A 12,475-nucleotide genomic window follows, 5' to 3' on the forward strand; every position below is an offset into this window, starting at 1 on the left:
GTAGGTAGTCGTAACATCAAGATATTTGTCAGGACACGGATTCCACCAGAATTAGTCGTCAGACTGGTGAAATTCTGCAAGATGGAGGTACTAGCGCTTCTCCTCGGCTACGATGCCAGCAACCACCACAAAATCTGGGAAAGCAGCGACATCAATCGAATTGATGAGTACCTTCTTCAATTCATCTTCAGTAATAATTTAGAAATACATAACGTATATAACATTTGGACTGGCATCAGGCAAGAGATACTATACACAACTCTAGGGAAGACTCTGATGAGCAGCTTGGTCAAGAATTGGGGGTGCTGGATGAGCCCTCAGTGTCGGATCACAGAATAATCAGAATCGACATTGAGGATAGCTCGGAAATAAATAAAATACTAGGGAACCCCTGAATAGACTGGGATTGCTAAACAAAACATCTGCCTGACAACGTGACTCATCTACAGGTGATATGAGGACCGAAATGGAGTGGTCGAAGACCTCAACAATGTCGTCATCTGCGCAACTAAGGCAGTCAAGTCATCAGCTGACGTTCGCTGGTGAAACAGGAACTTAGCCAGGATGAAAACCGGAGTCCGAAAACCCTTCAAGCAAACCGGAGACAGGCAAGTGCAAAAGTGCACTGAAGACGAATAGAAGCGCGATGAGGGAAGCAAAATAAAAGAGCTTCAGGGAATTCTGCGAAGGGATCAGGCCGCAGAAGCTTCCAAGCTATTCAAGGCTGCAGCCAACGCCAAGACGATATCTGCTACCTGCGTGAAGAAGGAAGATGGAACATTTACCGAGAATAGGGAGGAAAGGGTATATCTGCTTCTCAGGACTCTTTTCCCAGCGTTCTGCTCAAAGGCGAAAGGCAACAATATTTTGTCTGATACCTAACAACAGACAGAAGGAAAAAGAGATGCGTAAAAAACTATCAAAAGAGGTATGTTCGAAAGCTAGAGTAAGATGGGCAGCGGGAACTTATAAACTACTGAAATTACCTGGAATAGATGGTGTTTCCCAGCACTATTACAATCTTGAGATGCTAAGAGCTTTGGGATATAGATCAAGGGCTTAGAGACAGACAGACAGTGGTCAGTGGTCTTTATTACGAAAGCAGATAAATAGGAACCTTTTCATTTTAAACTTTTCAAGCCGATTTTTCTGACATTATGTGAACTCAAAGCGGTGGAGATGGTCCTAGGCAACTATATTATAACTAACATTCTAATGTGTGATCCCCTACATCCATGTCAACATGCTTACCGAGCAGGACGGTGTGCTTTTTGGATATCAAAGGAGCATCCGATGACACATCGCATACAGAGTTATGAGATGCCCTGATCCCCTAGAAAATGGGAAACACCCTGGACTTCTGGATAGGCGAAGTGTTAGAGAGTAGGCGGATAGAAGTGCCGACAGGTACGAACTCTATTGTCATGAACACTGCTAAAAGTTGTCCACAGGGTGAGGTATTATCGCCGTTAATTTGGAGTATGGTAGTGGGTGAACCTCTAAAAGAGCTAACAAACACTGGTATGCCGCTCCAGGATTATACTGATGACATTGTTTTAATCTAGCAAATATGAGGATATCCTATGTGACAGAATCCAAACTGGACTACGAATGACTAAACTGGTGCAAAAAGGCGACGTTGCGCATAAATCCAACCCAACGATATAGTATTAGATATTCATATTCACTAGGAAGCGCAAGTTTGATTACCTGGGAACCATTAGGTTATGGTACGTGACATAAAGGTGAAACGAAAAACAGAGGTCAAATATTTGAGAATCACTAGACCAAAAACTACTCAGAAAGACACATGTCGAAAACATATCATATGTCGGAAAGCCACAATGGCTCTAATGACTTGCTGGTTCACAGCAGGGAAAAAATGGGAATGCACCCCAAAACTTGCAGCCTTGGATATACATTGCAACAGTAAGGCCAATGGAACAGTAATCCGAGCAGACAGAAATGAATGAATAGCAACTCAGCTCAACAACCAGGGAGTTACACAGCACACGCAACGCGTGTGGCCCTCCTTTTCTTGTACGTACATGGTAGTGGAAAATCTTAGAAAGACACGTCGCTCGGCCTCCGCACCACGAACGTCGAAGGTAGAACGGGTACGTGTGGAACTCGTTCCTACCTAAAACTATCCCCCGTATATTTAAGGATCACATCGCGATGTGTGGTTGTCTATACGCACACGTTCATCTGCTCCTTTCTACTTTCCTCCTTCATAAACTCCTGCTGTATTTTTATGATTACGAAGGAAGGAAGGAATGCACTGCATCATCTGGTGTAGTCCTAAAAGTGCTGCAAATCCTCGAAGGCAACAATTGGTAAACCGAATTCACCTGCCCACACTGATGACTCTTAAAGCTAGAAGCAGCCTCCCACGGTTCGATGTGCCAATATTTGGCAATATTTTTGCTTTCAACGATGAGTAGCTTGTAGATGACTCTCTCCACCGATTTCCCCATTATATCCAACCAGCGGAACGATATGATGGTGGGTCCACAGGTGGCTAATTGGGTTTGGAACGCAACGCCAACTTTCGCTTTTTCCACTGGGCAGGAAATATTCTTTCTTTTATGGATGCCTCCAAGATGTTAGCGAAAAGGTCAGGCCTAGTCTTCACTGCCAGCGTCAAAGCTCTATTAGAGGTGCCATCCAAACCCAGGATCTTATTGTCACCGATTTTACCACATATTTCCGGCAGCTCCTCCACGTTTTCTGAAGGTATTATACCCCCGTTCAGCTGGACGACCATTTGTCATCCGTTCTTTCGTGGTGAGGAACACAATTGGAACAATCTCTTGCAGGGGTGCGGCAGGTTACCAGAGACGATCTTTACCGCCTCTTCATTACCAACCTGTAGACTCCATCCCAAGTATTTATACCGGCATGGCCGCACAACAGTTTGAAACAGTTTTTTACTCTTCCGAATGACTTCTTTAAAGCCAGTTACATATTTGTGTCTTCTCTCGACCGTCGCTACTGGTAAAGCCTCATTGCCCAGAAACATGCGACTTGCAAAGTTACGATTTCGTAACACAATTAAGGTAACTTTTTCCCTGACCATACCATTCAAGAATACAGGCCGAAGTGGCGCTCACGTGTGTCAGATCCACTATAGACAACAGACCTCTTCCCCTCAAAAGGTATCAAATCTCAACATTCGCGAGCACCACGTCTAGTTCCGCGAATGCTTCGAACAGAACATGTCCTCTTATATTCATTATCCGGCTGCCCCATTCAAGAGCCCACGCATTAAAATCACCTGCTATGATTATCAGCCAAAGCCCTCTGCTCATACTCTGCAAATGTAGCGCTAGGTGGAGCATAGCAGCTGTAGATGTGAACCTCTTTCACCATCACTTTGATGAAGCCTTGCTCTTGGTGTCCCTTCATTATTTCCTTGCTTGTTCTCTGCAAACATAAAGCGCTGCTTGGCCCGTTTGATTTCTTACCCTAATGCCACCACCGTTATATCGATATAGCTCACTAATTATGGCCATATCGATGTTGCGAGATGCTGTAGGAGCAGGTCCTGCGCCACCAGGCAATGGTTGAGGTTGGTTTGTATTATCCTATTCTGCGATTTATGTTAAAGGGTCTCCTGAAACGTTAGATATTGTCTTCTATTTGTAGTTAAGTCTAATCTCCTGAACCCCAGGCCCCTGCTGCTGACTGCAAAGTACTGATGGCCCACATCTTCCTTTCCATCGCACTGCAAACTGTTTCGGTCAGCTCCACAGTCCTTGCTGATGTGGCCTCCCGTTCAGCGTCTCCTGCGTTGCCCCAACCTGTTAATTGGACTGATACATACGCCTTCGCAATGTGACCGAAGCCAAGGCATCTAAAACATCGCTTCAATACTTGCTTCCTAAGCTAGCACATAATCCAACCTTTCTTATTCTCTTCCCCGTAGGCTTTCCATAGCGTTTTCACTGCATATTCTTAAGATCGAATTGTTTTCCCAAGGCCTTGCGAACCTCCTACTTCATAGTGATCTCATCTACATTCTTGCAACCAATAGTGATCTCCAGTCCGATAGCCCTGATGTCGGCTTTCTGTCCTAACTTTGCTACCACTTTTTATAATAATTTGACTCAAGAATTTGTTCACGGATTCATCTTTGGATTTGTTAAACTCCAACATAAATTCTCCTTTCTGCAACCATCGGTTGACATTGTCGCCCAAATTGGTTAGTTTTGGATTTGTTTTCATTTTTCTGAGTATGTAAATGTGTGACCCTCACCTCGTTCGGAGATAATGATCACTTCCTGCGATCTTTTCTCTTTAGAGGTACCACTTTCCTCCAGGCTTCCACAGCCGACTTGGGTTTAACCGGCAGTTTCAACCATCTTCCTCACATACTCGACTTTTTTTGGGTGTTGGAGCCTTTCTCCTTTTCGGGCTTTGCTGGCCAGTTGATTCGTTCTACCGTTCGCGTAGTCTCTTTCCCGGTTTCTACTCTTTCCTGTTTTGAACAGGCGTTATTTGTGTCGCTTGGCTTACTTTTTCGCTCGACGGCCTCTAGCCATCTTTCATCCTGGCCCTTTTACCCTGTTGAATACTCCAACGCTCCTTTATGAATGAACAAAGCTCCATGATCTCTTCACCCAGCGCATAGCAACTTCTCTAGAGTCGTCTAGTGTCTCCCATGTGCTTGCAACATTAGATGCTACAATACTGAAGCACTGCGGTCGTTGGATATCGAGAACCAGTCGCCGCTTGGCCACTTCCAAAAACTGCCGGTATTGGGTTCTCGAAACCCTTCACAGTAACTTTATTCCCCTTCTGCTCCTCCCTGTTTGGCTTTATTTCTGGGTATTCCTCCCATTGCCAATTTTTACTCGCTTTTGGTTTTAACTTACCCGACCAGCGCTTATGTATGTCCATGAACGCATATCTTCGGATACCTGCATGTATATGCCCATAAGACTTCCGGCAAGCATTTCCTATTCCACAAGAAGGAACGCGCCTAATGGAAGATTTTTCAACTCCACGTAGTCGTAGAGGTCCGTCTGGCATTGACTCCTCTCCGTTTACATATAAATATACAGAGGACCAACGAGGCGTCGAGCCGTCTAAATCAAGGAAAGAGGGATATTCTTTCCAGGCAGTATCCCGAATTACTGATAATATTTTGGAGAAATAGGGCAAACTGTCAGAACGTGGTAGTGACGGCTTAAATCAGCAACTGATTACCTGGTGCACTGACTAATCTTTTACAACTGAGGGCAGCCACCAGGGTCATTGGTCTAAGGAAACTGTACTTTGAACCAATATGTAAGCAGACTACCGTATTCCAGGATGTTCCTCCTTCAACCTCGAAAAGAACTACAAATGGCGAGACATTGCTATTCTAACTGACAGCCAAGAACCTATTAAGACACTTAGATCCAACCAGGTTAATTCCTCGTATGGGAATGCCTTAGCAGACTGGACACGAGCGACTCGCTCAATAAGGTCTGAATACTCTAGGTAGCGAGCGAGCTGACCAGAAAAGGAGCAGGAATGCCGCTGCTCGGGTCAGAGCCCTTCTGTAGAGTCGGAAATAAGTTTATGGCCGCGACATTGGAATATGAAGAGGAACGGATGAGGGAACTGTACTAGGTGAACTTACCAGGAATGGAACAGCGCAGGATGCTAATGGAAGATACGGACACAAGCACACAAAAGATTATTTAGACCTCGCAAAGAACAGCCCCCGGATCATAGTAGGGCGCTGCAGGCTGAATTGTCACCTAAGAAAGCTAGCTACAAAGATTGTCTGTAGATTCTATGACGAGAGTGATAAAACCTCCACACATGTTCTGGGACAGCGTTCGGCACTTATCAAAGCAGGTTGAGGGACCTAAGGGAATACTTAAACTAGATGCCAGGTTGAAACACTTCAAAATAAGGTTATTGGCTTCAACCGCCTGCTATAACATAGTTGGTAAGTATGCTATGGCCAATGGAGGGGCACAATAGTTCCTTTTACAAGGCGATGCCACTTCCCTTGACAATATTATTATTAGGTAGAAAAATGTCTCAATTCTGGACCAATTGGGCAACCTACATGCGATCCGAGTAATCTTGGACCGTTAACACCAAGACACTTTCTGATCTGCCGACAGCTTTTATCTCCTCCCACACCATGTTGTGATTTTCACCAGCGATCGAAACGTTTAAAAAAGCTCAACCAAGACATCTGGAAAATAGAGTCTTGCAATTGCTCCCACAAAGGACAAAGTCAAATATTGAAGGAAAAACTCCAGGGACCTGGGGCTGAAAAACAAAAAAATGCCACCCCAGAAATTGGAGCTTGGCGGAATTACTAATGCGCATTCAGGAGTTAAATTCCTTTTTTATTTAATTATTGAACCCTGTAATGTAAGAAGCGCTGGGTTCTAAAAGATGTTTTTTGAATAAAACCACTGATATAAAAATAGATCTCTGCAAAAAAAAGATAGAAAGCTTTTTATATTGGGATTGAAGAAGACGTTTAAAGTCCGTTAAGAAGAATGGTAATTTCATCAAAGGCTGCTCGTTCCCAAAAGAATAAGGTCCAATATTCTTCTCTTTTAAAAAGCCACTTCACCATGACGTTTTCAGATGCGCTGAATCAGATACAAGTTTTATGCGAGCTCCTTGCAAATTAATTTTGGTAGCAATTCCGGTTATTTCGGCAACACCGTCAACTACGAATAGACAAAAGCATTATCCGCGAAACTAAAATCGAAAATTGCAATAAAAAATATGGACGAATATAATAGAGAAGCTACGGAACTTGATTCGCATTCAGGGTGGGTTTTTACAGTGACACATTATAACGTTGACGCCAAAATGTTGTTCTTGATCGTCTTTCACTAAAGCGGAACCCAGCGGACCCCATGAATCTTGTTAGATATTTTATACTTTGGCCATTTTGAGATATTCGCACAAAAGTTCCTGCTTGGACTCAAGATCATCTGGTATAAATAGTCAATTAACCATTTCGTTCGCTATCAGTTCGACTTGGAAATATTAACTGTCGACATGAGGATAGTGCTTTTGTGTTTTTTGGCACTCCTAGTGGCCGCTGTTGCCGCGAATGGTAGAGGCTATTACCAGGCGACATATACCGTCAATCCGATCAGTTGGAGCGGAAGCAAATGGAGTGCATCATATTCTTCCCCGGTTCAGACCTTCTACACCAGTAGTGGAATTGCTGGAAATGCCGCTGTCGCAGGAAGCGGAAGTGGGTTGTTCCAGAATGGTGCGGCATCCTACATGGGATACGGACGTGGGTCAAGCTGGAACAATGCTGCAAGTGGATTTGATTCAACCCTTTACAGTGGTGGCAAGTGGAGTGGATCGAATGGTCTCTACAGTGGATATGGATCTGGAGGCCTAGATTTTTATTGGAACTGGCGAAAGGGTGGATTCGTTGGAGCAAAACATAATGTTTCGCCTTACTCCGGAGGCTACCTACAATCTGGTAGTGGCTCAGCAGGAAGTGGTTTTGGAGCCGGTGCCGGTGCTGGTGGCTTAGCTAGTTCGGGATTAGGCGCAGGAGGATCCGCAAGCGGACTGGGAACCGCAGGCTTCGGTATCGGCGCTGGAAAAGGATACAGCACAGTTGGAAGTTTCGGTCTTGGAGCCGCAAAAGGGTACAGCACAGTTGGAGGTTTCAGACTTGGAGCTGGAAAAGGGTACAGCACAATCGCCGGAAACGTGTTTGGCCTTGGAAGCGGTAAGTACGGAACTAGTGGCTCATACGGTCTCTACGGACGTGGCTCCAGTTGGAACACTGGCTCCATATTCGCTCCAGGTGGAGTGAAACCAATGTATGCTAGTAGTGCTTCTATTTATGGTGGAGGCCAACCAATTTCCGGATCAGCTCAGCTTAGTCAACCTATCATCCCAAGCATATCCAGCCTTTATAGTGATAGCAAATGGAGTAACCGAGGAGTGTATTCAGGCTATGGAGGTGGACTCGACTACTACTGGAAATGGCGGAACAATGGATTCCACGGTGCTGAAGGATCTCCGGCAGGCGCTTACAGTGGTTTCATTTCTGGTTCTTCATCTGGCTCAGGCTTGGGAGCAGGAATTACTTTAGGCTCCGGTATTGGTTCCAGTAGTGGAGCTGGATTTGGAAAAGGAAGTGGAGCTGGTTTTGGAGGTGGAATTGGATTTGGAAGTGGATCTGGCTTTGGAGGAGGATCAGCATTTGGAAGTGCGGGCGGGCTTGGAAGTGGATCAGGATTTGGAAGTGGATCTGGATTTGGAAGCGGAGGTGGATTCGGCGGAGGATCTGGATTTGGAGGAGGAGCTGGACTTGGAAGTGGAGCTGGATTCCAAAGTGGAACCAAATACGGAGGAGGAGTGGGTGGTGGATTTGGAAGCGGAGCAGGATTTGGAAGTGGAGCCGCTCTAGGAGCTGCGTCCGGATTTGGAACAGGCGCTGGACTCAGTACTGTACCAGGAGTCGGAGTTGTATCAGCCGCTCCAGTCGGACCTGGATCAGGATCCGGATCATACGTTTATTCCAAATGGAATGCAGCAAGTACACCAGTAGCTGGATCCAGCTTTTTCAACGTATATGGTACAAAATTGAGTGGTGCAACTGTACCAGCCGTAGGTACCGAAGGATATGGAACATACATAGTAGGAAAATACCAGAGTCGACCTTCTAGCACTTCTGGCATATTCCCCATGTACAGTCAAAGTAAGTGGACAGCAGATAACAGTGGACGTAAAACTGGATATTATGCAGGATATGCTCAAAGCTATCGACCTGGATATGCTGCCACTCTGACATCTATCAGACCAAGTTATGCTGGATCAAAGTTCTCGGCAACTCAAAGTGGATCCACTCAATTTAGCTCTGCCTCTTTCCCTAGCACATCAGGGGTTATTGGTAGCGCTGGATTCTCTTCCAACCTTTACAACGGCGCAAAATGGAACACCGGTGGAGTATATTCCGGATATGGAGATGGGCTCGAGTCATACTGGAGATGGCGTAAAAATGGTTTCCACGGGGCCGATGCTGTTCCCTCAGGCTCTTACAGTGGATATAGTACAATCTACAGCAACAAATACAGCAGTTCCAGTGGAAGCGGTATAGCAGGAAGTGGATTAGCAGGTAGTGGGTTCGGTGCTATTGGAGGTGCAGGATTAACTGGATCCTCGTATTTGACTGGTAGTGGATCTAAAGGAAGTGGAATTTATGTCCAAAGGCCAAGCATACCTCTAGGCAGTGGAATCGCTGTTGGTGGACTTTCAGGAAGCGGAAGTGCTAGTGGGTTATCCGGAATTGGGGGCTCCTACTCACAAGGTGTAAGTCGACCTGCAGGCAGTGGCATTGCCGTCGGAGGACTTCTTGGAGGCGGAAGTTTGAGTGGCAGCGGACAAATTGGAAGCGGGAGCGGTAGTGGTCGCCCAGCGAGCGGTGGAATTGCTGTAGGTGGACTTTCTGGAAGTGGCATTGCCGGTAGTGGATCATCAAGTAGCATCCTTTCTCTAACCGGAAGTAAACCTTTCGGTAGTGGTGTCGCCGTTGGTGGGCTACTTGCGGGTGGAAGCTTAGGCGGAAGTGGCCAATCTGGAAGTGGAACCTTTTACGGATATGGTGTACGTCGACCTGTAGGCAGTGGAATTGCTGTTGGAGGACTTTATGGAAGCGGAAGTTCAATCGGATATGGTGTAGGTCGACCAATAGGCAGTGGAATCGCTGTTGGAGGACTTTATGGAAGCGGAAGTTCACTCGGAGGTGGAAGTTCAATTGGCAGCGGACAAACAGGAAGTGGAAGCTTGGCTGGAACTGGATCATCTGGAAGTGGAGACTATTACTTGCAAGGTATAGGTCGTCCAACAAGTACCGGATTATCAGGTTCTAGTCTAATCGGCAGTGGATTATATGGAAGCGGAGGATCATATGGTAGTGGATTATTTGGAAGTGGAAGCTCATCGGGAGGTTTTACCCAAAGCATAAGTAAACCTATTGGCACTGGAATTGCTGTCGGTGGACTTGGCGGAAGTGGACTTGCCGGAGGTGAACTCACTGGTAGTGGAATCGCAGGCAGTGGATTGGCTGGAAATGCTGGCTTAAGCGGCAGTGGATTGAGTGGAATCGGAAGTGGTGTTGGAAACCTTGCTATATACTCATCAAAATGGAGTCCATTATTAGCTCAATCAGGAGGAACTCTAACGGGTTCATTAAGCAGATACGATGCAACACGAAGACCTGGATATGCAGGAAACTACATATCGTCTAAATATAGCACTGCTACAACCCCTTCAGTCGGAGCAAGTGTTTTTGGAATTAAACCGAGTGGTGGCCTTTCTTTAGATGGCGGATTCTCATCCAAATATACAGGCACTATTTCACCAGTTATTCCAAGTGGAGCTTATGTCACAGTAAGTAAATTTGCATCCCGCCCATATTCCATGTCACCTGGGATTCCAATGTATAGCCAAAGTAAATGGAATGCTGGTGGCGGATATTTAACCGGATATGGTCAAGCCAGCGGCTCTCAATATTACCCATCGAATTATAAACAAGGATACATTGCCACTCTAGCCTCATTCAAACCTGGATATTCCGGATCTAAGTTCTCCACAATAAAAGGTGGCTCAGCTAATTTGAGCCCCGCTATATTCCCAAGCACTACGGGAACCGTAGGTACTGCCGGTTTCTCATCAAACCTTTATAATAATCCCAAATGGAGTAGCAGCGGTGTGTATTCAGGATACGGTAGTGGCCTTGAGTCCTATTGGGCGTGGCGTAAAAATGGTTTCCATGGAGCTGCGGGAGCTCCTCTTGGAATTTACTCTGGCTACATAACCGGATCGAGTGGCAGCGGAGCAGGAAGTGGTTTGGCCGGAAGTGGACTAGCAGGATTTGGTTTGGGTGCAGGCGGACTAGCTACCAGTGGATTGGCTGGGAGTGGATTAACCAGTGCTGGATTAGCCGGAAGCGGACTTGCTAGCAGTGGCTTAGCTGGAATTTACTCATCGAAGCAAACAGTAGGCAGTGGATCATATAATCCAGCTTTGTCAGGATCTGGATCAGCGTTCTACACATCAAAATTAGGTACTTCACCCTCGATCGGGGCTACCATTTTCGGACTATCGGGATCTAAGCTCGGTAGTACCAAATGGAATCAAGTCGGGCTATATTCCCAACCCTACGCTGGTTCGCTTTCAAAACAATCTATGTATAGCGCTAACAAGTGGACCCTTGGCAACGCTGGAGCAAATTCAGGAATTTACTATGGTTACGGAATGAAGTCCAAATACCCGACAACAATTAATGCTATATACTCAGGATCGGCTCAAATAAGCCCCGCCATACTTCCAAGTGGCAGTGCCGCTAATTTAAATACTAATGCCCACATGTCATCCCTTTTCAATAAAGGGGAATGGCGTAACGGTGGAGTTTATTCAGGATATGGAACTGATTTAGATAGTTACTGGAGATGGCGTAAGAATGGATTTGTTGGACAGGGATCTAATTTGTATGCAACTGGTAAATGGAACCGTGGCGGTTACTACAATGGCTATGGATCCGCATCAGGATTGGGATCTGCATCTGGTGCCTACACATCAGGAGGTGTTGGCGGAGCTCTGCAGTTGCTAGCTAGTGGTGACAGTGGCCTAAAATGGGGAGGATCATCGGGTTCATCGTGGAGCAATGATGGAGGCAGCGGCTTTGCTAAATGGAGTACCATCACTGCTCCAACCAGTTGGTCTCAAAAAAGTTTTTCAACTTCATGGAAGAGCCCCACTTATTCTTACACCTACACTTGGTAAAAAAAAAATCTAGTTTTGTAAGTTATTAATCTTTCTTTCTAATATGAAGTACTTTTTCTTTTGTATTTATGAATTATGGAATTTAGAAGTTACTGTCGCTTATTGTTGTATCTTGATTTCTTAAGAATAATAGAAGCTTGTTAGTTCCTGAAAATTAGTTCCTAAATTTTCCCGAGAAATGTAAAAGGATAGATGCAGCGCTACAGTAAAATATTCTCAATGACAGCATGAACCCTTTTCTGCGAAAATATTTATATGCTAGAAATAAATACTCAGATAATTCTCGCAAATAAAGGGACAATATATATCGGTCAAACTATCAAGGAACGAAAAAAGCCAATCTTCGCAAGGGATTTAGAAGTTGGTTACGAATTGATTGTTTACCATTTGCTCAATTAGTTTAAGCAAGTTTTGATTGAAGAACCGGATGGTTACAGACGAATATAACGTCCTTGTCGGCATCACGATTGAAAGAAAAACGAAAGACTACCCTGGGTTGCACACCAACACCACTGAACGGCAGAAGTAATTAGAAGCTCTTTAGGATAGAAGAACATCTCATTCTTCATCCCAAATAAATGGTAATCAAGAAAGAGAAACCCTAGGTAAGCGGCCGATCTTTTCTATCCAGCATAAATAAAGCTTGCCTCGTAACACAGGAAACGAAGGACTACAAAGAAGGTTTTGA

At 45.2% G+C, this 12,475-nt stretch overlaps 1 protein-coding gene across 1 annotated transcript; it reads left to right on the top strand.

Annotated features, from left to right (window-relative positions):
• Positions 1–7,006: 7,006 nt before the first annotated feature.
• LOC119657372 (fibroin heavy chain-like) lies at positions 7,007–11,944 on the top strand. Its single transcript, XM_038064256.1, has 2 exons — positions 7,007–9,667; positions 9,740–11,944. The coding sequence occupies exons 1-2, from the start codon at positions 7,027–7,029 to the stop codon at positions 11,785–11,787; spliced, it is 4,689 nt and encodes a 1,562-aa protein (XP_037920184.1). The 5' UTR covers positions 7,007–7,026; the 3' UTR covers positions 11,788–11,944.
• Positions 11,945–12,475: the final 531 nt, after the last annotated feature.

The sequence above is a fragment of the Hermetia illucens genome, chromosome 5, assembly GCF_905115235.1.
Source record: "Hermetia illucens chromosome 5, iHerIll2.2.curated.20191125, whole genome shotgun sequence".
NCBI lineage: Eukaryota > Metazoa > Arthropoda > Insecta > Diptera > Stratiomyidae > Hermetia > Hermetia illucens.